Source organism: Cetorhinus maximus, chromosome 32 (genome assembly GCF_964194155.1).
Source record: "Cetorhinus maximus chromosome 32, sCetMax3.hap1.1, whole genome shotgun sequence".
Lineage (NCBI taxonomy): Eukaryota > Metazoa > Chordata > Chondrichthyes > Lamniformes > Cetorhinidae > Cetorhinus > Cetorhinus maximus.
Window position 1 is genome coordinate 4,347,492 of NC_135910.1, and position 27,841 is coordinate 4,375,332.

Sequence of the window (27,841 nt, forward strand, 5' to 3'; positions counted from 1 at the left end):
GAGTTAGTGCAGAGCGTGCATCTGTTCAACCATCACCAGAGATAAGAGTCTGTGTGAAGGAAAGAGCCTGGAGGGGAGGGGAGAGCAACAGCGAAAGATAAAGAAATGATTTTAATTATCTCTCACAATATCCTGGTTATTGCAGCCTGCCCCATGAAAACTGAAATGGCTTTTCTCTTGCTAAACAATTCTCAGCTGTTTCAGCATAAAATTCTTCCAAATCTCTGAAGGATGACAACATGCTCCATAGCACTGAATTCCTTGTCGACATATACCCAGCGTTAGCGAGCAAAATCAAAGATTTCTTACCTTATTTCCAGTTTCATCTATTGAATTACTACCTGCAAAATAAAATTTGAGGGGGGGGGGGGGGGCAGGGGGGTGGGAGAAATGGAGAAAGAAAAGAAATACATTAGTTATTGACAACAAAAAGCAACAATTAGAGGTTTTAAAATGTGTGTTAAGTTAGAATGAGGGGATATTTTATACAATTAAGAGCGTTATGACTCAATATGCATTACTAAAAATAAAATTCAGCATGGTACTTCATATTCATGTGAAAAGACTCATGGAGTACTGCTTTTTTTTTTTGGAACAATTGCATCTTGCATTCAGGTTACATAGCCTTGCTCACACTGTACAATATAAAGTGGATGCCTTTAGTCACCGTTATCACCACCAGCTGGACTTGACATATTCGGTACTCATTCCTTATTGCTCAAGTCCACTCGCTCTCAACCTGTGTTTAATTTTTGAAAAACTTTTAAGTGAAAGCTTTCAAGTTACGCCACTGGGTTAAGTCACCCACGCGCTCTCGCTAACCCAGCGTTGCAGGTAGCCACACAAATGTGGAAGATTCCATGGTCTGATTCCCCTACATGAGCTCGCTGCTACCAGGTAGGGCAGTGGACATCTGCAATAACTGCTATCAGTCTGTAGAGGGGGAAGAAACAGCAGCTAGCAACTGACTGCTGTGGGACAGAGTGCATGTGTATGGGGGAGCAGCATGGGGACCATTCTGTGCCGGATTGTGACTACATCTGGTCAGGAACTGGCTCAGCTGCCATGTCCCTGAACATGAGAACAATTTGCCAGCACTTGCTGTCTAGGCTTGCACAGGAACAACCGTCACTCAGGCAGGGTACCTGGCTGTTGGCGTTGCAGAACTGCTCCCCTCAGCATGAATCAGCACCTTCAGGAGAGAAGGGGAGGGGAAAAGCAGCATTGCAGAGTGGCCCTCATGTCAGTATTGGGGGTATTAGTGTTGCCTTTCACTGCAGAGATTAATTGACTCAGCAGTTTTACTGAAAAGCAATATTTACATGACACGTTTATACTGCAAAGTAGCAAAATACAAACACACGTGTCTAAGTGACAAAAATAATTACTGCACAGATTTCCTGATTATGCTGCCAAGACACTTGTGTTTCTTTTTCCAAAAAAAAGTGTTAAGCAAAACAAACAGGAATTCTGCAAAAACACCTCAGTCATGGGGGCTCAACTGACAGGAGTTTTGCAACAATAGACCACCCCAACCCTTTAAAAAGCTGTTTAAATTTCCTGTTCGGTGCCAAATTGTTTAAACTCAAGTTTTTTTTTAAAAAAATAGTAGTATTGGGGTTAGCAAGAAAAAAAAGTGCCAGGTTTTTCTTCTTGTGATTCCGACAGGAACTCCGTGTGGAGCCCACAAGGACAGAATCTCTTCCTTGACAGCCAAATAATCCATTAACCATGGAGAGAAAAAACAAGTTAACGTTTCGAGTCCTTATGACTCTTCTTCAGAGCTCTGAAGAGTCATCAGGACTCGAAACGTTAACTCTGCTTTTTTCTCTCCACTCAAGCTGTTAGACCTGCTGAATTTTTCCAGCATTTTCTGTCTTTGTTTCACATTTCCAGCATCCGCAGTATTTTGCTTTTAATCCATTAACTATCACTGTCAAAGCCTATACGTGAATAATGGCCATTTGGCTGCAACTTTCGGGTCACTCACTGCCTGTGGCAATACACTTCAGTTCCAGGTGATATCAGAGGTGGGTGGTAAAGTGCCGATTATATGCCCGTATCTTCAACTGCATAACATGCGTGGAAAATTATCAGAAAGATCAAGGCTTAGATATAGCAAGGCACCAACTTGAAATCCAAGAGTAGCCATGCATCACTGCTGTCATGATGGTATCGTATGCAAGCAACCGGGAAACCCAGTTCATTGTCAATTATAACATCACACCCGTCACTCATCAATTTAGAGAGGGGATTTTGCCTTCAAAATGAGGCCTCCTCACGCCACTCAAGATTCAACAGTCGATGCAACACACGGAAGCTGAGCCCAGAGCTCAGTACCATTCCTTACCGGTCCCTAGGCAGTGCGTGGACACCCTTCCCACTCTGTTTCACATGGAAGTGCCTCACCTCCCCTTACAAATTCCTCCAATCAATTGGCTAAGATCAAGAACTCCCTGATCAGAAAGAGACAGAGGGCTTCTGTGCCAGCACTCTATGGACTGCCGTAACCCACCATGACAATAGCTCTAATGTTGTAGTACCAATACACAGCAGCTCCCTTAGGACTTGTACATATAAAAATGTTGAGCTGCATTTTTCTTTTGTACTAACACTGAAGGATGAAACATGAAATTTACAGAATATTAAAACGTATCAAATCTAGAGTATATTCCATGCTTTGCTCTCTGATAAATTAATCATGTCATTAACTTGCTTTTATGATGTTTCTCAGTAGGTCCAGTGCATAGAAATGGGCTCCTTGTTAGGCTATGGTCCAGCTCCAATGTCACATCTTCCTCAAATAAGCTGAGTGTGAAAGGCTAAAGAGATTCCTCTCATGACTCAGTTGACTGGATAACTGAGCCAGAGATCAGCAAGGTCTGAAGTTCAATTACCTGTCACAGAGCTAGTAAGCCAAGGAATTATTACAATTCGGTTCAGTGTTCATGGGTTGGGTTGGATTGGGTGGGGTAGGGGAGCTGATGGCAGAAGGTAAATATTAGTTCCAGGAACAAGGTTGAGATCATAGCAGACTAGGTCTGCTTATAAAAATCATCTCTCCTTTGTCAGCACAAAACTAGTGTTGCGGTATGCAGAACGGTTATCAGAGTCTCAAATTCATTGTGCGTATTTCATACTTTGCTCTCTGATAAAGGAAACCATGAGAGAATCGCTCATTGAAACATGCTTTTGTCAGGATTTCCAAAAGGTCTATTTAACAGAAATGTTCTCCTCGTCAGATCTTGGTTAAGCTGTCTTCCAAGAACAAAGTCAACATGTACTACCAGTCATTTTGGGAACGTGTAGCACTCCAACTGTGGGAAAGGCAGACACATTTCGACACAGCTATTCTCGCTGTATTGTTGAGGGCAGGAAAGCACGGGGATAGAACTGATTTTGTTTTATTTTAACCAATACGAAGACAGTTTTCACCGAAAAAACTAAGACACGCCAAATCACAAATGACACCAATATCATAAATTAGTAATCAGATAGTTTCTCACTCTCTTTTCTAGACCTTTCACCGAGCTTCCAACTGCTTGATGCTAACCTCTCACTTATTTTTATTATTGCGCTAGGCGAAAAGCCAAGATCAATAATACAGGAGCACGAGCTCAAACTGCTTCCTCCACTTCTGCCCAATGGCCATTCAGTGATTTCCAGGCAAAGTTCCACTTCCGTCTGCTTAAATTATGCAATCGTGAAAGATTCTAACAGTAGACATCGTCCGTTATGAAATCTTTTTTAACAGGAGCTTTTCAAGCTTTGGCACATTCTGACAAAGGTAACAAAGATAAACACACACTTGGCAAACTAGCAACAAACACCCGGGAAGAATTCACCCTCCAGTTTATAGTTACAAGACTGCACATGCCTTGGAATTGGCCCAGCAATGGCTCTCTCCCTAACTGGGGTCTTTTGACACCCACGACTGCTCTGATGCAATATATTTATTGGAAAGAAGAAGAGTTCATCTAGGTTTCCAGACAAACCTTTAGCAACCCAGGTGAAAAAAGAAAAGGGAATTCAGCTACTAGTTTTAAATTCGAGGGGACTTGATGTAAAGGCCAAGACCCACGTTGAAGGACACCTCAGAGAATAAGGCCAAATGCACAACACAGGGTAGCTTTACAAGGTCTACTTACACAGGCTACTGTAGCTAAAGGGTTCTACGCTGTGTGGAAGTGTCAAGGTATTTCAGTGTGATAAGATGCCATATGAGCGCATGTATTTTGAGACAAGCTAAATCAGGAGATATAGTTAAATTAGTGCCAGACTTTGGTCTTAAAAACTTAGATCGTATGAAGAAATGTAAATCTAACTATCTTGCAATTTTTGGATAAAAGCATCACATTGTGGGGATAGGAATTATACTGCTGGAAAAAAATATCCAGTGTGCAAAGTCTTTAAAATAGATCAAATTGATTTTTCTCCTCTTCTTTTTGGGAAAACAAGGACTCAGTTCACAACTGAAGCTCTCCTGTGGCTCAGTGTTTACCTTCCTGGCAATAATTGCATGCGTTATATCGTTGGAGAAAAGAAATGTTACAGCAGTTCTCAAAGGGGTTAATGATAGGGAAAGATTTGTATTCCTCAACAAAAATGTAAAACAAAAGGAACCAATTAAGTGAGCTGGTGAAGCAGATGGGACCGTAGGGCAGCAGCAGGAGAGCAGACAGAGTGCCACATGCAGGGGTGCTAATACTTCTGTTAGCTTTAACTGCTGGCACTCGCACACTAACACATGGCAGCAAGCCTTTGGCAGATTTGTCGTCAAACTCATTTAAATGAAACACAAACTGTTTGCTCCTCGATTGGAAAAGGTCAAGAAATCCACAAATTCACAACTTGCTGGTAAAGTAGAAACAGCCCAAGGATTAGGATGCTTAACAACGGCAGCAAGGTACAATGGCCCTTTGGCAACTCGCGAGGATAAATCTATTTACTAGCCATCATAACTAAGATGGTGCTGCTTTAATAAAACCATACCTGCTCACTAGGCAGCTCTCTTCTCACTAACACAAATTACCTTCTTCACTATTTTTAATGTACGTGTCCCCTCCAGGGTGGTGATTTTTATTTAAAATAACAACTTGTGTTTAGTCATACATTCAACACAGTAAAATATCTCAGGAGGCTTCACAAATAAGGAGGAAGAGGTGTCAAGCGGGGGAAAAGAACAACTAGGTGACAGCGAATGAAAACAAGGTTAAAAGGATATGCTGAAATTTTCAAAAGGTGAAGAGGTATAGCAAGGGAGGTAGAAAAGTTTAACAAGGGAGCTCCTGAGAAGGACTGAGGGTGCAATGTGCAAAAGACAAGAAACAAAGCAATTAAATTTCCTGGAAAGGAGAGTAGGCAAGAGGATATGGCAGAGAAAGAGTCCGTTACAGAGGGATCTCCAAAGACAAAGGTTTTGAATTCAATGTGTTTGGACGCAGGGGGTCAGCAAAGATAAGCAAGGCAATCCAGTCCAGGATACAGGCTGCAAAACTTAGGAAAAGTTACACCTGGTTCAGAACGGAAGATTGGCAAAGGAGAGTATTATATTTGTGAATTGGGAAGTAACAAAGGCTCATAATTAAGGTTTCATCAGAGGAGGGCGTGTGATAAGAGGTGGAGGTTGGGAGCTTTGAGAGGTGGCAAGTGTGTGATCCTGGTGACGTTGCGTAGGATACGGAAGCAGGATTTACATCTTAGCTCAGGGTGGAATCGGGTGCCACAGTTGTGAATGGCCTATTCCAGAGAACAGTCAGGAAGGTGCATGAAATCAATGGCAAGGGAGTGGAGCCTGTGACAGGGGCTTCAGTTACCCCAAGGATGAGAGGGGATGGTAGCTCATCCAAGACTTGACGTTAGACAAACAGTCTAACAACACAGAGGCAGCAAAGAGGTCGAGAGAGGCAGTGGAAAAGTAGAGCTCAACAACATTGCTGTGCATGCCAAAGTCTACTGCCTGCCAGTATATCACAATGATCCAGCATGCATTTGACAAAGAAAAGCAAGCCAGAGAAGGGTCTTTTGGGGATTATTGCAGGTAGGGGAGGAGAGCCCATTGCTAAAGATGAGATTAGAAATAGAATCTTACTAAGGGAGTTCAATTAAACTGAATGTCAAGGATAAAGTGTTGGAGGAGGATGGCATGGTCAACAGTGGAGAGATCGAGAAAGGTGAGGAAGATCAAAAGTGTCACGGTACAGAGAATACTATTCTTGATTCTGGATATGGCTGTGCAATGCTGTAGCAAGGGTAGATGCTGGACAAGATGGATCTGAACAGGGAGTTTCAGGAGGTTAGGACAGAGCTGGAGACAACACATTCAAGGATATTTGATAGGAAAGGGGGGCTGAAGATGGGCTGTCATTGGAGGGGACAAATTCGTCGAGACATCTTTGAGGAGGTTGATACTGAGTTGTGAAAGATGTGGGGAAAATCCAAGGGCCGTGTTGGCCAAGATGGAGTCCGGAAGGGGAATAATCACTGCAGAGGGAATTGAGGGAGGGAAGGTTCAATGAGCTTTTAGATGAGCTCGAAGAGACTGGGTGAGGGAAGATAAAGAGTTGAAGCTGCAAATAAGCAAAAATTCAGAACATGGGTGGGTGAGAGTTTGGGGGCTAGGACAGGAAGATGGGGAGGAGACAGTTTTATGGACACTCAATATTAGGACACTGAGATCCAGGAGCAACTTGAACTTCTGAACGAGGTGAAGATAAAATTCAAGTCTCCCTTTTCTGAAGGTGTTGACTCACCCTAAGGTACGGATCGACAGTCTCTGACAACTCACACAGATGGCCACTTTTCACGTTTTCATCTGAGATGAGGAGCACTGGCAGGCTGTCAAAGCAGGGGAAGGGAAAATCAACAGCCAAGACATGCCCCAACTTCACCTAATTTCCACACTTTCCAACACAGATCACTACGTAGTTCTGATGGGTTCCTGTTCTCCGCAGTCCAGCTCAACATTAGCCCAAACTGCCACACCAAATGAGATGTGCTCAATTAGAGACTGGGACTTTGTGCCACACTGGCTAATGTTTTACCCACAAACAATGGGACTGTTATTAATGCACACTAAATGTTATTGACTATTTAACGCAAGATGGGCAGAATGGTTTGGAACATCAACTGAATCTAAACAAATGCTACAACCTGGCAAAGCACAAAAAGAATGCTCAAGATCAGAGTTTAAGGTGACTGAAAAAATTGTTCAGCTTTTATGACACGAAGCTCTGGTGATTGCTTGGAAAAATGAATGGAATTGCTGAACAGAAGCAAGTTACCTTGCCTGTAACCTATGAAATGACTGACGTTTCCTCCAATCAGCGCCATTGATTTAAGCCAGTTGGTTTCAAGGGGTTGTGTGTGTGAGAGCGCCTTTGGATATACATCAGTGACAACTACCCAGGAGGTAAAAAAGTGGCAGCATCGCATCAAACATGTATTAGTTACCAAACATCGTGCACAAGCCAGTCAACAAATCCAGGAATCTGCTGGCAGAGAGACAAAAACGTGATCACCTAGATTGTGCTTGACAGTGCTTGATAAGGCCAGCATTTGAAAACCTGCGTTTCAAGTTGTCCAATTAAGTCCAATTCCATTATATAGAAATTCCAGGGCTTTGACCAGTGTTTTGGGATCACTTTGACAGAGGCGGTGTTATTAGGAATACACGACATCGTTTCTTGAAAAAAAATATTATTCTTGTTAGGTAAGGGTATTGGGCTTACCACAACAAGGTGGGTAGACAGAAGTTGAGACACAAGTTAGCCATAATCAGAGTGACGGAACAGCATCGAGGAGACTATTCCCGTTCCTGTCGCATCTTACCAATCTAGCTGAATTCTTTGAGGAGGTTACCAGTTTGATGGATGAAGATGCCCCTTATAGACAGCATATATTTGTACTTTCGAAACACTTCTTGATAAGGTGCCACACATAGTTTGAGGCAGCCCTGTGGGATTGAAGGGCAGGCCGTGGATTGGAGGGGGAATAGGTTGCATTCTCAGACAGGGGGTTTTCATTACTGATAGCAGCCCCTCAGAAAGAACAGAAAAACAGCAGCCCTGCAGGGGCCAAGTTTAGGTTTATTCCTCCACGACCCACATCAACAATGTGAAGGGCGTGTCAGGGTTCTGCCCGCCAGTCGCAGACGGCGCAATCTGCACTGGCATCAGAACCTTCGAGAAGCAAAAAAATTAATCTGATTTAGATTTGATGGGGCGGGGCGGGGGGGGGGGCAATAAGCTCACATTTAACAGAAGGGATGCATCTATCAAGCTAACCCTGAACTTATGTCTCTAAAAGTCCATGACCAGTGGCGAGAGGCTGTAGCAAATCAAAAGAGTCAGAGGACGAATAGCTAGGCTGGTCAAGAACAGACCACCAGGTCTTTGTACAAGATCTTGGTTAGGCTCCATCTGGAACACTGTGCTTAGTTCTGGGCCCCTTGGATGGTGGGAGATGTGTCAGTCCTGGAAAAGGTTTAAATGCCACCAGATTAACACCCAATTCAAAAGCTCTCACCTACCATAATAGCCTTAGGAAACTCGAGTCTTTTTACTCTAGAAAAGTATAGACTTTGGGGAGAGTTCGCTGAAAATACTGTATTTAAAACATTACAGGGACCAGACTGTGTCCCTGTGGTCAGGTTATTTTAACTAGACAAGTTAAGGAGAATGAGGCAGCATGCATACTAGCTATTTAAGTATAAAGCCAGGTTAGATAGCAGGTTGTTTCTCCTTTTTCAAATGGTGACTGATCTTTGGAATAAGTTAGCAGCTCATGCCGCAAGTGAAAATTCATCACACCTGTTCAAATGGGAGCTGGACAAGTTCACGATGGAAACTGCTTACGAAGGAGAGGTGGGATACTGGGTGATGTACCTCATGGTCAGTGCTATCTCCTAGAACTCCATTTTGCTTTGAAGCTAGAAACAGGTGTTCCTGAATGGTTTCTTCCCCTGAACTGGCCAAGTTCCCTTCTTAAATGGAGGGGATAAGGGTTTGGGAATGGGGGATGGTGGATGGGAGCATGAGGAGGTCCTCAGCGGGGGCTCCTGTTGCGCAGTTACAACAAGGCTGTGTGGGGCAGACCTGATGGCTGAAATACTTCTTGTATGTTTGCATTTATTTTTCTGTGAAAACCACTGCCCTTGAAAATGCTACATACAAGTTAACATCGTTCCCAGTTGGACCACAGGCAAAAGGAGCACCACATGGAAGGAGCACACCCCTGCTGGAGTTTACTTAACCCCGAGGATACCATCACACAGCTACATAGCATACCTAGGCTGGCGTGTAGCGTATTCATCAACAAAGTTAGAGACAGAGACACACAAAGAAATAAAACTAAGCAAAAGGAAACATGGCGTCTTCACTGGATCCGGCTGATGTTTGTGAACCACGATCTTTACCGCACAATTACCATGCTGTATTATAGTCAGCTTGCAGTTTGGCACACTGGGATTCAACATCCTGCCTGCATGGTATCTTTCAACAGTTCTCACAATATGAAAACAAAGGGACAGGCTCGGGCGTAGCTGAAAACCATCTCGCGCTGGAGTTCAAAGCAGCAACAGCTGAAAACCCACTATCCCATCTCATCAATTAAACCCGTGGGTCACAATACATCAACACCACTTAGGAATCGCGTGGGTTATGCTTTTGGTTTAATCATGCTCTCTCAATTATTGGCAGAGGACTGTGCCCCATTTCCATCTGCCAGTGTCTGACAACAAATCCTTTCAAATTTAGGCATATTCCACGATTCCAGGGATGAACAAGTGCCCGACGTACTTGCTAGAGCGGCTGATCCCTTCGCAAACCAGAGTGGCCGAGGACAAACCTGGCATCACTTTTGATCCAGCAATGGTGAAAGGCATGTGTCCAAATACAAGGTATGTGCTGCCATCCAGTGGACATCATCCACACTGCAGCTGGGAAAAATAATAACATGGTGGCTGGGTTTGGAGAATACAACCAACCGCATTCTGATTAAGTATGACCAAATGTGCATGTTTTAGTTACATACACTCAGACACGGTGACAGCATGTGTTTTATTTTGAACAAATCAAATAGTTTTTGAAGAAAATAATACTGGACGTGTTTTGTACGAATCGGTCATGCATGTCTTTGTAGCACACGTTGGTCGCAAACAGGGTCAGGTTACAGGCTGCTGGGGGAATGTAGTTCCTGTTCCCTCATCGCGGCATAGTCCCAAATAGTGGAATACCTGGAACTACATTCACTCATGTTTGAGGAAAGTGTGAAGCCTTCAAAGCACTGTACTCAAACCAGCCGTTCATTACTGACACAATAAGTGATTCTACCACAAACAGAATTCCCCGCTCGTGCACTCACCCCCACCTTCCCCCACGAAGCTGCTCCTTTGAAACATCCAATTTGACAGCGCTCACTGGAAAGGCCAAAGCCGTCATCAGTGCCATCACACTTTTCAATTCCTTTGCCACCAATTCCATCCCTCTTCCTGGCCACTGTCTCAGGTTAAGCCAGGCCATTCACAACCACAGTGCCCCATTTGACTCGGAGCAGAGCCCTTCATCACAAAGCCCTCCGATTTTCGCCTCCATAACATTGTCCTAAGCACCTGTTTTATTCGATGCAGCTGAAACACTGTCAAACTGCAGCTTTGGCTCATCAAAAGTTTCACTGCCTGCATGTCATCCTGCAGCAGGCCCCACTCACCCATTACCTCGTCCTCACAGACCTACATCCACACCCGGTCCTTCAGCACCTCAAATTGAAAATTCTCATCCTCTCATTTAGAGCACCTTGTCTCGCCCACCTCCTCCGGCCCTAGAATCCCAGATCACCAACTGCTCCCCCCGACTTTCCCTTCATTCCCAAATACTCCATTCTCGTGACTCAAGTCTCTTGACTGTCCTGCCTCTCTTCGCCCTATCACTGGTGACCACGGTCACACCATCAGGTTTCCAGGCCCCATGCTCTGGAATTCCCTCCCGAAATCCCTCCATCTCTTCAATCCTCCTTGTCCCTGACGCACACAAATCTTTGATGAAGCTTGATATATTCTACAGATCTCTCTTTTTGGCTCTGTGGCCATTTGCTTCCATTCACTGCTGAACAGCTGACTGGGACTTTTTTTCTGCATTTATGTCATGTCATTAATGACACTGTTAACTAGTTTCAACCTGTGGTTCTATTTGTCTTAATTCACCCAATTTGAAATCTTATTTGAGATTTACCATTTCCATACCCTAAGCTATTGTGTATATCTGTACGAGATCACTGTAGTGAAAAGCCCAAGTTTCACTGTAACTCAAATCTCCAAGACCAGTGGCTCTTTCTCCCAGATTCCAAAGCTGGTGTTCCCTCTGGGTCTCAACTAGGACTCGGTGCCGTGCTCAAGAGTGGCGTCGGCCAGGCCCTTGTTAATTCATCCACTCTTTCGGCTGTGAATTTAAACTTTCTCTTGGTTTCGTTGATTGATGACGAGGAGATTCGATTCTCGCCAGTTGAAAGGAGGTTGGGCCATTTCAGGTTAGGAGCCTGGTTACCAGCTCATGGAGGCACTTCCACACAACTGATTGTCCAGAAATCAGCGTTCTGGGCACCAGAAGATGTAGATTTACTATAGCCAAGACTCCGTTCGCATAATGGCCGTCCCAAATTTCGATCCAAATTTAAATGCACCAGAACAACATTTTTTGACAAATGAGTAATTTAAGGAACTCTACGTGAAATACTTCAGTCTTCAATTCTTCCTCATTGAATAGCTGCCTGTCCACAAGCCCCTCTGACCAATCCTGCACCATTAACTAGCTCCCAAAGTGATTTATCATACATAGCAAAATTGATACTGCAGGCTGAAAATTTATACACAAAATTTAAAAATATTCAGGACATTGCTTTCTCAATGACTATTCTGCTGATTTTTAATTCCTCCATATCCCAATCGACAGTACTGCCCAAAGTACAAACTGTACCCAAGCTATTTAGAAACACTGACGCACAGTAACAGCAGTTTGTACCATCTACAGGGTGCACTGCAGGAACTCACCAACGCTCCCTAGGCAGCACCTTCCAAACCCACGACTACCATTTAGAAGGACAAGGGCAGCAGATAGATGGGAACACCACCCACCTGGAAGTTCCCCTCCAAGCCACTCACCATCCTGACTTGGAAATATATCGGCCGTTCCTTCACTGTCGCTGGGTCAAAATCCTGGAACTCCCTCCCTAACAGCACTGTGGGTGTACCTACACCACATGGACTGCAGCGGTTCAAGAAGGCAGCTCACCCACCACCACCTTCTCAAGGGCAATTAGGGATGGGCAATAAATGCTGGCCTACCCAGCGACACCCGCATCCCACGAAGGAATAAAAAAATTTCAGTGCAGGAAGAAAACATTCAGCCCATTGTGTCTGTGCAGCCCTTTAAAGGAACTATCCAATTAGTCCCTCTCTGCTGCTATTTCCATGTAGCCCCGCCAGTCTGGCCAACAAATAAATTGGAATTGATAGTTCCAGTGCAAATCAGAAATATTGGGTCACATGAGCTGTGAAAACTGCAATGCCTCAACTTGGTGTCAACTTACAGCAAAAAAAAAAAAAAATCTCCTAAACGGATCCAAACTGAACTGAATCACATTCAGATGTTTCAGTGTGAACAGCCTGATTTCCTATCCTCCGTACATGCGGATCCGATTTTGAAAAGTTTGCTGTCCGGGACTAACAGAGGTAGGGGTTCACAGCTCCAATGACAATCCCAGCAACAACATAAATCTCTCTTCAAACACTGCCCTTCTGTCCAGAGCTGGGCCCCTGGAATTGGTATGACCAAATCCAGCTCCCTAATCCAAGCAGCAGACTCCCAGGCCCAGTTTATCTGGAGTCTTATCTTGAAGTCTACAAATATATTTGCCGGAAGGAGGAGCCAGTGGAAACAAGCGAGCTGATTCACACAAACACCAGTCTCCCAGAACCTAAAGCGAAACACTTCAGTTGGACACAGGCCGCAGCAATGAAAGCACAAGAGTGGAGGAAGAGACATTTACATAATGCCTTACCGAGGGACAAAGTACTGCATTGCTGGCTCACGTTTCGAGAAATTTGTTTGGTTTTAAATGGTTTCACACTTACTTACAAAGGCTTAACCCAAGATTGACAGCACCACAAGTGGCCCACAGCACATTTCCAGAATTTTCTGTTTTGATTTCAGTACTTGGATTGTTTTTTTTCCCCCACCTTTTTAACTGTTAAATTAAGTAGCCCGCGTCTGAAGCAAAACAGTGAGTGTGGTTTCTTCAGAGTAAACAGACTGCACGATAACCAAACTCCCTGGGATTTTAAATGTCCAATTCACACATTTCAATATCTAGATCTGCTTTCTTCCCTGCAGTTTGCAGCCTTGAGCTGCTCATTTCCACCAAGGTAATCCTTTAATTTAATTTAATACTCGAGAATATCTCCTGGCGTTCTCCACACGACAGGAATAACACCTTATTAAAAGGGATAAAATTACTGCCTTTGGACTCAACCACCTAAGTTTTAAAGTTTCGAAACCTAGCTGAAGGCCCATGGTCCAGAAAGTAGGAAACAACCATCAAGGCGGAGGAGAATAGGAAAGATAAATTAGGAAGTAGCTATTCTGCGATGCCAGGAACGTTCTTCAAAAGCCAATAGGTTATCAAAGGAAAGGGAGATGGAAAGAAAAGCAGATGTTTACAATACAGAAAGACACCACTCGGCCCAACATATTTATACTGGCTCGCTTTGCGAGAATAATTCAAAACTAACCCAAACTGCTCTACTACCTACCCATGCCTACAAATATTCGTCCATTTTTCTCTTAAAAGATGCAATAGTCTCAACTGCGCCAAAGTATTCCAATGCTCTACAAGCCGGTTGGGTAAGGCAGAATCCTCGTCCTGAGGAAGGGTAACACATTAACAGGTAGTGCGATGAGATCAGATTTCAACAAGGTGAAATATTGTTCATATTGTCATGAGCCCAGCTGATGTTAACACTACACAAGTCAGATCCCAGAGTGAAACCGGGCTTGGTAAAGCCTAACTTTCTTTTTCTTAAGAAACTGTGGAGGTCAGTTACTGAACACATTCACAAGAGTTTACCAGCGTACTGTTAACACAAAGAATAAAACGTTTATTAAAACAAGAAAAAATTGAACTATAATACAATAGACAAAAAAGGTTGGAAAGATTTCAATACAGATACCAGAAAATGATTCAAACTCACACTATTCCATTTATCCCAACAACCCTTACAGACACAAAACCAGAGTGAAGATTTACCACTGCCTCCACACCAAGGTTTCTTGCTTGGATTTGCTCAGTTTCAAACAGTTTTCTTCCGGAGGACTTCTGAGCATTCACTAGGTGCTTCTCTTCAGTTGGTATCTCTCCGAGACACCTCAAAAACCACAAAACTCATTACTGCTTCAACTTCAGAGCAAACATGAGTTCCCTAAACTGAGTTCTCCAGCAGACTTGCAGGATTTATATCAGGCAGATTAGACCTTCTGCCTGCACGCTCATGTATACACACACACACACTAACTGACCTCTGTTTCCCTGTATGTCTCTGGATCTCTGTTGACAGATAACAGCACCATTTTTTCTATTTTATGTTTTTTTTTAAAAAAAACTTCACTAAACTACTAACCCCTTGGTAACCCATCTCTCTGCTTCAAAAATTGTAAAACCTCAATAAAAAGGCATGTATACAAAAAGGGCCCCAGACTACCTGGCACCCAGCTCACAAAAGCCTCTAAAGTGAAACTAAAACCAAGTTGCACCTTTCTTAACACCCAAATAAAAATATAAATGAAAAATTAAAGCCATACATTGTTCTTAACAATATCAATAGTACAGTGCTCCATGGCCTCAGGCCTCCTAGTCTCTGTAACCTCCTTCAGTCCTACAACTCTATTCTGGCCTCTTGCACATCCACCGGCTAGGGGTGGTGTAGTGGTAATGCCACTGAACTAGTAATCCAGAAGCTCAGGAAAAATATCCTGGGGACATGGGTTCAAATCCCACCACGCCAGCCAGTGGAATTTAAATTCAATTAATAAAATCTGGAATTGAAAGCTAGTTTCACGGTCATCATTACTGAGACTATCATTGTTGTAAAAACCCATCTAGTTCACTAGTGTCCTTTAAGGAAGGAAATCTACTACTTGCGACTCCAGGCCCACTGCAAAGCGGTTGACTCTTAACTTCCCCCTGAAATGGCTGAACAAGCCAATGAGCAAGGGCAATTAGGGATGGGCAACATACGGGCCCTCATCCCATGAAAAAATAGGGTCTGGAATGCACTGCCTTAAAGTCTGGTGGAGGCCGATTCCTCAAAAGGAAATTGGAACATTATCAGAAAAGGAAAGCTTGGCAGGACTCCAGGAAAAAGGCAGGGGAGTGCCATTAGATGAGTTGCTCCTTCAGAGAGTGAGCACATGACAGGCTGAATGGCCTCTTCCAGGCTGTCACCATTCTATGGTTCTATTCCATAAGTCTATGTTCCGTTTAACAGAGCGAGCATTACGCCACATAATACTCAACACACTCCAACAAATGTAAAGAATTTTGTTTCGAGGACACCAACACAGAACCAAAACAAGCAAGGTGTCGTCACAGGGACATAACGGAAGAAATTGGGACACCGAAGGAACAGCAGGAAAAAGTACGGAGCAAAATACTTTTGTGAAAAAAGAAAGTGGTCTGCATGTCAGATCGAGGCCTGGCTGTGATGCCACACACACGAAATGGTCCATCACCGAAAGTTTGGAAGGGCTGTGGAACTGTCCCCCAGCAGGAGTCTGTAACCTTCTCCAGCCATACACTCACCCACCAGAACACAATTCCTCCAATTCTGGCCCCTTTCACATCTCCTGCCTGCCTCCTTCACTCCACCATTGGCAGCCGTGCTTTCAACTACCTTGAACAAAACAACAGAATTTCCCTCCCTTACTCTCTTACTACCTTGAAGATCCTCCTTAAAACAGAGCTTTCTGAACAAGCTCTCAGACACTCCTTTGCCCTCTGAAGGAGCATCTCCGTTGACGACACCTTTCTGCAACATCTTGGCACATTTTTCTACATTAACCTGCTATATAAATTGTTATTGTAGCATAATCTGAGGCAATATATTAAAATGGCAGGCTAGTCAGTTTAATGTTTCTAAAAACCTGTAAACAGAATAAGTGTTATCGATGCTCAAGTCTTCACCCTTCCTAAAATGGAAGTGGTGCAGAATCCCAAAATAAGAGAGAGTACTGAAGCCACTCAACAAAATAACCTGAGGGAATAGAACTCTCTGGCACGTATCTCCAAATGAAGCTTGTGTGCCTCATTAGCCTTTGAATAATAATCTTCTCTGCTACCTTTCAAAGCACGCAGGTGTCAGACAAATGAAGAGGGAGGTAGAGAAATGTGGATGTGAGAAGATATTAGGAAATGACAGGTCCCAGGTATTAATTATATATCAATTATGCTTAATTATATGCAGGTGAAGGGCATTAATTGGCTGTTTCGCTTGAACACATATAAAGATATGTTTACTGAAACTGATGTTGTTGAGAGTTAGGAGGCAGATGCTTGTAACGTTCCACTCTGTAAATAAACACAAGACCAAGTAAAGGCAAAATACTGCGGATGCTGGAAATCTGAAACAAAAACAAAAAATGCTGGAAAAAGAAACTGTCTCTTTCTATGCCATATGAACACACACCCTCTCCCTCCAGCAGCACCGACTCACCCTATCTCAAAGCTGTCCTTGCCCTCAGTTTCATTTTATTCTTCATCTCATCCGACGCCTTAACAAGAAATTTTGTCTCTTTCTACCTGCTGAGTTTTTCCAAGACCAAGTAAAGATTGGCTCCAGTATGGTACTTCAGCAACTGGCTTTCTGGTACAGAACACCAGACATTAGCAAAGAAAGCGCTGCACAGCGACCCACAGATACTGCTCCAGGTCACATTGTTAAATATAATGCCGAGGCAGTTCATTAAACAGGAAACAGAATAGATGATAGTCAGTATGGGGTGAATAAACCAAGCAGACTGGAGATGGCTGCAGGGCAGAATAGATGTGCCCACAGCATTTTCAGTACCTACTGGCAACTGCTTAAGGATGGCTGAACCCAGGGTGGTCGAACCCAGGGTGGTGGTTGCCTGCTCACCTTCCCATTCATAACACAGGAACTGTGAAAAGGTTAAAAGGCACAATGACTTTTCTGCGCCCGATCCAGCCACACTCCACTCCACCAAAACTACAAGCAGCACAATACCAATCCCCTTGTTTTTTAGCTGGACTTTATGGCATGGCTGTTATAGACAACGCTACATTTCCCCAGACTGCCCCAAATACTCGACCAGTTTATCCAGTGAACAGATTCAGTGGGCAACACGTTCCCAGTTTCAATCTCCTGTCCTGAGATGACTGGAACTTTCACATAGCCCCTTTCACAACCTCAGGACATCCCAAAGCATTCTACAGTCAATGAAGTACTTTTGAAGTGTAGTCACAATTGTAATGTAGGAAACGTGGCAATCAACTGACACACAAGATCCCACAAACAGCAATGGGATAATGACTAGATTAGCATTGCTTCATAAGGGGTAAATGATAGCCAGGATGTCAAGAGAAATCACTTGCTCCTCTTTGATTCTCTCACGAAATCTTTTACAGGTACCTGAGAGGACAGATGGAGCCTTGGTTTAACATCTCATCCAACCCCTCATTACAGCACTGGAGTGTCTGGCCAGATTATGTGCTCGAGTACCTGGAGTTGACCATGCAACCTTTAACACAGGAGGTGAGAGTGATACCACTGAGTCAAGCAGACATCAGGCACATGACTAAAGGCCCTGCTGCATTCAAATAACTTGGCAGCTTTACCACCCATGTTAACGCTTGAGGAAATTTGCTGAAAAGAGACATGTCAAAGCTTTTCATCTTGAACGGGCCAGGACACTTTGCAAGACCACCAGTACGAGGGGAAAATAACAATTTATACTGCATGAGAAGAGAGTGCTGATTGGTTGACAAGTGGGCTCTGATTAGTAGCGGCGTTGCCATGGAGAATGCACTGATTGATGGCGACTGACAGTTAACCGCCAAGCACTGTTTGAAATTTAAACCAGGCAGCTTGACTCTGATTGGTCAGGGCATTGCCCTGAGGATTGAGTCAGCGAATGGCTGTCACTTATTTGTTTAGCTGAAACAGGCATAATGTGTGTACATGTTCTTCCTGTCTGCAAAGAACAGGGCCCTGTGTATTAATATATGTAGCTTCCAGTACATGCAAAAACGTCACACTGCGAGACTGACTGACCATCTTTAATTGGTTGTCAGCTTAATTGTTAGCACAATGAGGATTATTTAGCAAACATTGTCCAATCACGGAATCACATCTAATGTTGGACACTGTTTTTTGAGTTTTACTCAAGCACAGGCTGGTTGGGTACAGTCTGTATCCTGCCCGTTGCGAACAGTGGCTGGGACATGCTGTTTGATACAATCTGCCAATCTTTGGAACGTACAGCCTACATACCTAGCATCACACAGGCACTGAAATACTGCATTACTCATTTGTGAGGTAGGCAGAACATCTTTTTGACTTGATGGCAGCATCTTGTTAGTGGTGAATACCACTCATGTCGCTACCACTGTAGCAGTGTGAAACAGCTAGCTTCACCTGTCGGTCATATTTTTGAGATACCTTGCCCTTCCAGGGTAACCTGAGGTAGACTGGGCACTTTTCAGGGCCGAAAGTGTCACCCTTAGACCTGTTCATGAGTTTGAGAGATACACAGATGAAATGATCTGATCAGGGTAGTCACTATCCTGCAGGATGCCTTTGATGCGCCTATTTCAGCATCAAGCTCGCACGGTGAGCAAATGGCTCGTGCCCTATTTACAAGGTTGCTGATAAGACCAATCTTATAGCGCGTGGAACTGTAAGAATCCCAACGTGTATATTGCCCAGTGAAGGTCAGCTTGCAGTAGACTATGGGAGAGAATCCCCTGGCAGATTTCTCAACCAGTATGTCAAGGAAAGGGAGCTCATTTGACTGCTCCATTTCAAAGGTGAATGAGTGCAGGATGGAGCTCATTAAGACATGCAAGGAAATTATTACATGCAGCTGCGGATTTAAATATAGTAAACTTATCATCCACATATCGGAAATATGCGGACGAGGACTGATCAACTGAGCAAGTCACTGGAAATGGATCCAAATACATGACCTTGAGAATTAGAGAGCAGAAAATTGCACAAGAACAGTAAAAGGTTAAAAATTTGTGTTCAGAAAACAGTGTTTGAAAAAAAAACAGCGGCTGCCAAACTTAAGATAAAAAATTATTTCAGTATTTCATAGCTGGCACAAAAGCTGAGAAAGGACCGAACTTCTCACACTCCACTATATTGAAGACTGAGGTAGCCATTTCAGTCAGAAACAGTCACAAAGGCAATGGGAACTGTGGTTACACTGGAAGGCATTTTAAAAGCAGAAAACATCTGAAAAAAATGAATGAATGGATGGAGAGGTAACATGGTCTCAAGCAGGGGAAACATCACATTTTCATTCTTAAATTTCAATTATTCAATTTTATATCTTTTTTTAAATAGCCCACTTAATTTTTCATTCTGTTGCTGAAATGTATTTTTGTTAATGTATTGAATCATAGAATGATTACAGCACAGGGGGCCACGTGTGCGTTTGCTGGCTCTCTGGAGAAGATACGCACTTCAAACCACAATCCTGCCTTTTCCCCATTGCCCTGCAATTTTTTTTCCTTTTCAGATAATCTAATCTCCACTTGAAAGCCTTGGCTGAACCTGCCTCCACCACATTCTCTGGTAGCGCATTCCACATCTTCTTCATTTGTTGCGTGAAGAAGTTTTTCCTCATGTCACCATTGCTTCTTTTGCTAATTACCTTAAATCTGAGCCCTCATATCTACTGTGGTGGGATTTGAACCCATATCCCCAGAGCATTTAGTCTGGGTCTCTGGATTACTAGTCCAGTGACATTACCACTACACCACTGTCTCCCCTTGTACCCGGGATTATTTAATATCCAGTCCTGTCCTTGAGTCAGGTCCTTGTCATCGCCACAGCATCATATTTCCACGTGGCTATGTGCTCTTGCAGCTCACTAATCTTATTTACCACACTCTGTGCAGACAAATACATGCACAGTAACCCTAATTTAGACTTTATTACTTCCCCTCTTCTGTGAAACACACCTAATAGCTTACAATTTCCAACTCTACCACTATCTGTTTAGCCCCAGTGTTCTGTGCACCTTTGCATTCCTCTCTGATATCACCACCTGATTCCCACACCCCCTGCCAAGGTAGTTTAAACCGTTCCCCCACTAACAAATCACCCTACCAGGAGATTGGTCCCGGCTCTGTTTAGGTGTAATTGGCCAAGCCTATGCAGGTCCCAACTTCCCTAGAACCGGTCCCAATATCCCAGGAATCTAAAGCCACTCCTGCACGATCTCTCCAGCCACACATGCATCTGCTTCATCCTCCCATTTCTATACTCACTTGCACTTGGTAGCAGGAATAATCCAGAGGTTACTACTTCAGAAGTCCTGTTTGCTCATTTCCTACCTAGCTCCCTAAATTCAGACTGCAGGACCACACCCCTCTTTCCACCTATGTCGTTGGTACCGATGTGGACCACGACTGCTGGCTGTTCACCCTCTGCCCTCAGGGAGTTCTTCAGCTGTTCAGCGACATCCTCGGCCCTGGCACCAGGGAGGGAAATCCTCACATCTGCGGCCACAGAAACTCCTATCCAAATACCTATCACTGTCGCTCTTCCAGTCTTCTTCATACCCCCCCTGTACAGCTGAGCCAGCCACAGTACCATGGATTTGGATTTGACTCTGGCTGCACTCCCCGGACGAACCATCACAAGTGTCATTTATTTCTTTGGTACATCTTTCCCCAACAATTAAATTTATTCCCCCATCACGCCCCCTACCCCGCCACACGTACACTCACTGAGAGAAACATAAAGCAACATCAAAACTGTTCTAACACAACACAGCAAACCGCTCGTAAAGAAAAACAAAACTGAAACACAATCAGTAAATGTTGAAAATGTGCCACAGGTCACTCAGCAACTGACAGAAAGACAGCTTAATATTTCAGGTAGGGTCCCAGGATTGTGGAAAACAGGGAAAAGAAAAGGTTTTCTGATCAGAAGTCTCGCCTGACATGATAACCTGCCCTTCCTCTTTCAGACACTGAACAGCCTGCTGCACAGTCCCCTTGTTCTTTCACTACTGATGGCGCCTGATCTACAATGTAATAATTAATGCACAGAACAGCAGCAAATGTCGTCACCTCTTTCCTGTGTCACCTTGAGCCTCCCACACTGATCTCCCACCAAATCTGGAACTGGTACAGTGACAGCCATCAAAGCACTGCATGCCATAACACACAGGCATCCGAAGTATTGTGTTAGGGAATATTCTCTTTGCAGACAGTGCATACACGTGGGAGAAAACGAAAACAAGCACCCATAAATAAGATAGTCACTAATAAATCCAATATGGAATTCAGGAGAAACTCAACCCAGAGAGTGCTTACAATGTGAACTTTACCACAGAGAGTAATTGAGACAAATAGTATAGATGCTTTTAAGTGGAAGCTAGATAAATGTGCCAGGGAGAAAAAAAAGAGTAGAAGGATATGCTGATGGGGCTAGATGAAGTAGGGTGCTTATGTGCATAAACACCAGCATGGGCCAACTGAGCTAAATAGCCCTTTCCTCACCGTAAAATTCCACGTAAATTCAGTTACTATAGAGACCAGTAACAGGCACACCTCACTATAAGCAATGAAATGAAGAACAATTTGGGAACATAATTCCTCACTGCTCTTTCAAGCCGAGATCTGAGCTTGTATTCGGGCTGAGCAATCAAATCTGTGCAGGCGTGCAAATGGTTGCCGGGGGAAAAGAAAAAGTCGAGACCCATATTGAAAAAGAGAGGCAGACAGATTGCAGAGGTTGGGCTCTAACAGTGAAGAGGTTCAAAACCCACAATGAAAAATTACTGTACTGGGACAAGCAGAGGCAATACACATCAGCAAAGTTACGAGCGATAGACAAGCTGGACAGGATACATGTAGCAACAGCTGGAAGTTGATAGATAATTTATTACTGTTAGGAAATAGTTTATTAAGTTATATTTGTATTTGTGGGGTTTAGGAATGAGTTTTAGCTTTAAAGTTTAAATTTGATTTGTATTCCTGTATCTGTGTTTAAGAAAAGGTGAAATTGAGTTTTAGTTTCACTTTAAAAGGTGCCTACATTTCTAATGAGGTTTTTATGACTGTTGCAGCTAAGTTAAACAAACAAGAATAGAGAAACTGGGGGCATCCAGAGAGGTAGGTTCCTCCCACATACACACACAGAAGAAACTAGAAACAGCAATTTGATTCGGAAGCTGTTTTGAGTTCAGTTAGTTTTGAAAGTAGCTGCCAGGAGAGACTGTCCCAGGCTAAAGAAAAGACCCCAAATCCAGGGAATGGACCAGGAGAAAGTCCCACGCAGACTTCCAGTCAAAGGATGGACAGGAACCTGGAAAAAGGTCCTGTTAAGTGAAGAGTGAGGGGCAGAGGGAAAGGCTCCAAGCTTAAGATTCAAAGTGATAAAAGCTGCAGAAAGCAGATTTAAATTGAGAACAGCTTGCAAGAGGCAAGAAGGTCCAAAGAGACAGCTGAAGGCCTGTAACTCTTTGGTACGGGCATGCGAAGCCATGTTGCACTGTTGACGGCTGCGTCAGTGAGACAGAGTGCGTGGAAGACAGCTTGAATACATGTGATGACCCAGAGGAGAGGAACATTAGAAAGAGTTCAAAAGCCTGGAGGTGAACCCTTACGGAAGGAGTCTGAGAAAAAGCATCAGTTTGAGAGATGATTCCAAAGCGAGACTTCGAGAGTGGACATTGGAAACCCTCATGTGAAAGGCAGAGTTCAGTGAGACTGGTTGGCTCAAGGTATGACAAGCACCTGGTGTGGGGAGCTGAGGAGAGATCCATAGCATCTGTCTGGGGTGGCTTCTGTCACTTGGTTTCAGAGTGTGGTGTGTCTGACCACAGGTTGCCAATTGGTTTACATGGACTGTACTTACTGTGAACATTAGAATATAAGATAGCTTTGTAACCTGTGTTATCCTTACAAATCTGTATATATCTGTAAAGGTGTGGTTGTGGGTGAAGGACTATTGTAATATTGCTTATCTTTTCTTGTTTAATAAATGTTTTATGCTTTTGTTAAAAGTTCACTAGCTGATTCTAGTGTCTCTGTTCAGTAGCCCCTCTCCATGTATCTAAACAAACAAATAAAAGTTAGGATCTATCAAGCTGGGTTCCACCCTGGGATCAGGCTTGTCCAGGGGTAACCTCAGCTGGGGGTCATAACATTACATGTTACCAAAATCAGAGGCTCTTTTAAATATATGGGAGTGTGTTTATTTTTAGAAGTGAGCCAACCGATTTTGAAAACAAAAGAAACATTTGACAGCTGAAAGAGATATTAAGCCAAAGCTTTTCATCTTGCACTCATCAGGACAAACTCAAGAATGCCAAAATTTCAAATAATCACAAGTTATACTACAGGAGAAAAAGGATGCTGGTTGGTTGGCAAGTCAACTCAGATTGGCCGAAGCATTGCCACGGAAAAAGCAACAGGGAATGATAAGCTCCCGAAGTTTCGGGGTAATTAAAAAAATTTCAGGCCTTGAACATATTCCTTTTGTTTGCAGAGGAGAATTGCTGCATGTGAATGTATGTCACTTCTAGCAAGCATAAGAGTGCAACCAATTATCTTCAACTGGTTATTAGTGTAGCTAGTAGCACACTCAGGGTTGTTCAGCAAGTGCTGACTAATTGCAGAATCACATGACGCTTTGGTTTGGGTTTTTACAAATGCGGCCTTGTGCCTTTTTTGAATTACCTGAGAGCTTGGGGAGCCTATAAACTCCCTGCTGCATTCTCCATGGCAACGCCTCAGCCAATCAGCACCCTTTTCTCCTGTAGTATAAATTGTGGTGGCTGTTTGAAATTTGGCATTCTTGCGTTTGTCCTGGTGAGCGTAAAACAAAAAAACTTTGGCAATGTCTCTCTTTTCAGCAATACTGAAGTGTGCGGCTGAATTTACACACCTATTCACTGAGTTTTTAATTACAGTCTAACAACAGCATATTAATACTAAACAGCTTGGGGACCTTCCCCAGGTCAGTTGAACATTCTAGATTGCCGCTTGAGTTGGAAGCGACTTCAGAAAGCCGCTCCACAGCGCCCTCCAGTGGCCACGGTCTGCAACTGCGGCGTGACTGTTGACATAGCAAAACTGAATGGGAACTACAGGCATAACAATCGATCAGTAGGAGACCGGAGGGCGGGATTTTTTCCTGATGTGGACACCGAGCTGCTGCACACTCACCGAAAACGTAGACCACCCCGAAGGCGCTTCCCGCCCCCAGCAGCCCCGCCAGCCTCAGCACCATTTTCTTGGCATAGGCGGCGTTCTGCTTCTGCTTCTGTTTCTGTTCCTGCTCGGTGCCCGCGTCGCCGCCGCTCCCGGCCCCTGCCTTGCCGCCGCCGCCGGCTTCCTCCTTGGCCCGTTCCCGCTGCTGCTGCTGCTGCTGCTGCTGAAGCTTCTCCTGCAGGATGGCCTGAGCCAGCCCGCCCGCCCCGGCGCCGCTCGGCCCGCGGCCTCTCTCCGCCGACAGCGCCCGCCACGCCACCAGGGAGCCCGGCTTTACCTCATAACTTTTCAACGCGGATCTTTTGCGGCCGGTCCCGAGCCGGCAGCGTAAAAAGTTCCCGCACAGGATCAGCGTTGAGCGGCTACACATGCAGGAGAGCGACGCCGCCATCTTGGGCCGATCTCCCGCCCCTTTCTCCCCTCCCGGTCAGCCTAACTCCCATCTCGTTTGATTGACGTGGGACCCGGCCAATGGAAAGCCGCGATGCTGGCATCCAGTGACGTCATCTACCCAATCAGGGCACAGATAGAGACGACCTGGCAGTCAGCAAACTAGGTTGATTTCGAGCCCGACCCTGCCAAAGGTCACCACAGTGGGCGAAGAAGGACAAACACACCCTGAAAGCATAAAGCAAAACCCAATTCAAAACACCTAAAGTTGGGATAAATAAGGGCCAAGCAACATTAACAAAGATTTTTTTTTCTTGATTTTTTTTTTTGTTGTTAAAAACATGAATTCGAGAGCTCTCACAGCCTTGATAAATTAAATAGAGACCGGTCACAGAATGTTAACCAGAGGCCACAATTCAAAACAAAAACAGAATTACCTGGAAAAACTCAGCAGGTCCGGCAGCATCGGCGGAGAAGAAAAGAGTCGACGTTTCGAGTCCTCACGACCCTTCAGCAGAACTAATTCAAAATCATCCCCTGAAGGCCAATGAAGAATTCATTCTGCAGAGGTTCAAAGAGTTTTATGGCACAACCAGAACAGTTGAAGGAAGCAAAATGCACAGTTTTAAAAAAAAGGAAATGGGCAAAAAAAGGATTTGAGGGAAGGACAGCAGTGTGAGTCACCATGTGCTCAAGACTCAAAGTGGGATACTTGACATTAAATGAATACTGGCAGATATAGCGTGGCATATAGGGCGTCAGCTGTGGCCAGGTTTGTAGAGCGCTTGCCACTAAGTCAGAAAGACATAGGGTCAAGTCCCACTCAAGAGACTTAAGCACAAAATCCAGGCTGACAATCCACATGCAGTACTGAGGGAACACTGCCCTGTTGGAGGTGCCATCTTTCAAATGAAGCATTAACACCAAGGTCGTGCCTGTTCTCTCAGGTGGTGCTAACAGATTCTGTGGTGCTATTTTGAAGAGCAGTGGAGCAATGTCTTGGCTAATATTTAATCCCTCAACTAACACATTGTCTGGCAGTTCTGAAGAAGTCATATTCGACTCAAAACCTTAACTCTTGTTTCTCTCTCATCAGATGCTGCCAGACCTGCTGTGTACTTCCAGCATTTTCTGCTTTTATTACAGGTTATCTGATCATTTTCATCGTTGTTTATGAGGTCTTGTTTCATGCAAATTGGTATTTGCACTAACTCAACAATGTAGGAAACTTAATTGGAATGTACTGGCATTGTGAAAGGTGCTATATGAATGCAATGAGGTCAGAGGGATTCCAGACTATTTTTTCTCTTATTAGTTTTGAGATTTTTTTTTGCCTCTCTCAGGCACTCACCCCATGTAACCACTGGATTTAGTGCAATTCCCCATTCATCACTGACAAAGCCTACCTTGGTGCTGCGGAATTCCCTTCCCAAATTTCTCCCCTTCAAGACCGTTTGAACCACAACTTCATTCACCTCCTCTAACCCTCCACTCCCAACTACTGCCCATTCCAATTACCATGCACATTTTACAGTGTTAAACACAAGTCAAGTTGTACAAACCAGAAGCTCCGAGGTACAGCATGATCCTTGGTCAAGTTTGAGATGGCGCACTTGAGTCAGGAAATTAGATGGGGCATTACAATTGACATTAATGGGGAAAATTCATGACCCCAAATCCATGCTCCTTTTACCCAGTGATCCCACATCCAAATGCTGGAGAGTGAACAGTGCCAGACTTGATTCAGGTGTCATCCATCATTTTGAGTAGCCTTCCAACACACAGGCTGATTAGGCTCATGTGAAGGATGACTATTTAAACACACCATTTTGTTCAAATCCCCCCATGGTCTCACCCTCTCTTATAATCTTCCCCCTACCTGACAACCATTCATCTGACCTCTTCTGTACCCTCAACATCCTTTGCCAGCCACCACCCTGCCAACCAAGTTGCAACTGTACCCTCAAGTTGCCTCGACCTCAAACCCTGGAATTCCCAACTTAACTTTTTCCACCTCTCTACCTCGTCCTCCAACTTAAAGCCTACCTCTTTGGCCCAGTTGGTCACCTGTCCTAGCCGTCTCCTTCTTTGGCATGCCATATAAATGCAAGTTATTGTTCAGGTGCAAAGAGGGTGTCACCACCTGTAGAACTGCACCCCTAGTGAGAGTCATCAAAAATGTAACCCTTCAGTTTTTCATCCCCTCTGAGTCACAAGCCATGACCAAGAAGCTACAAATCCTGGTTCCACTAACCACCTCCCCTCAACATAGAATGCAGTGGAACGGGGAAACAATGTTGTATTGGGAGATGGTGTACTGGTTAAATCACTGATCTAGTATCCAGAGATCCGGGCTAATGCTCCCAACACCAGAGCAACTGGTGGAATTTAAATTCAATTAACAAATTCTGGAATTGAAAGCTAGTCTCAGTAATGGTGACCATGACCAACAATCATCGACTACTGTAAAAACCCATCTGATTCACTGATGCCCCTTTAGGGAGGGAAATCTGCCGTCCTTACCTGGTCTGGCCTGCATGTGACTCCAGACCCACAGCAACGTGGTCTACTCTTAACTGCCCCTCTGAAATGGCCCAACAAACCACTCTGTTCAAGGGCAATTAGGAATGGGCAATGCTGGCCTTCCCAGTGACACCCACATCCCAATCCACTGCACAATACTATCTCAACAGCTCACTCTTTTACTGCACCGAGGCTAAAATCATTCATTCGAAGACCACTCTGAAGTAGATTATTCTAACTACTTCAAATTCAAAGAAATTATATTTTTGAAAGGTCTGTCAGAGCTCAGGGCCACTTTTTCTTTGGAAAATCAGTATTGAAAGAATAAGTAATCTGAACTTCAAGTTTGTTGACCAGGTGTGGTGTAAATCTGGTGTGTCTGTCCAGACTGCAACGGAATCCTCACCCT

The 27,841-nt window shown here is 44.1% G+C and overlaps 1 protein-coding gene across 3 annotated transcripts in view; it reads right to left on the reverse strand.

The window, feature by feature from the left end:
• timm50 (translocase of inner mitochondrial membrane 50 homolog (S. cerevisiae)) overlaps positions 1 to 24,933 on the reverse strand; it is a 147,969-nt gene extending 123,036 nt beyond the window's left edge. For 2 of the 3 annotated variants that reach the window (XM_078533405.1, XM_078533407.1), the window contains exons 1-2: positions 24,475 to 24,925; positions 310 to 341 (exon numbers count right to left, since the gene is read on the reverse strand). In XM_078533405.1, the coding sequence (XP_078389531.1) occupies positions 310 to 341; positions 24,475 to 24,910 (468 nt within the window). In that variant the 5' untranslated portion in view covers positions 24,911 to 24,925. Of the gene's footprint in view, positions 1 to 309; positions 342 to 24,474 lie in introns of all 3 variants that reach the window. The other variant, XM_078533406.1, reaches the window with a different exon arrangement.
• Positions 24,934 to 27,841: the final 2,908 nt, after the last annotated feature.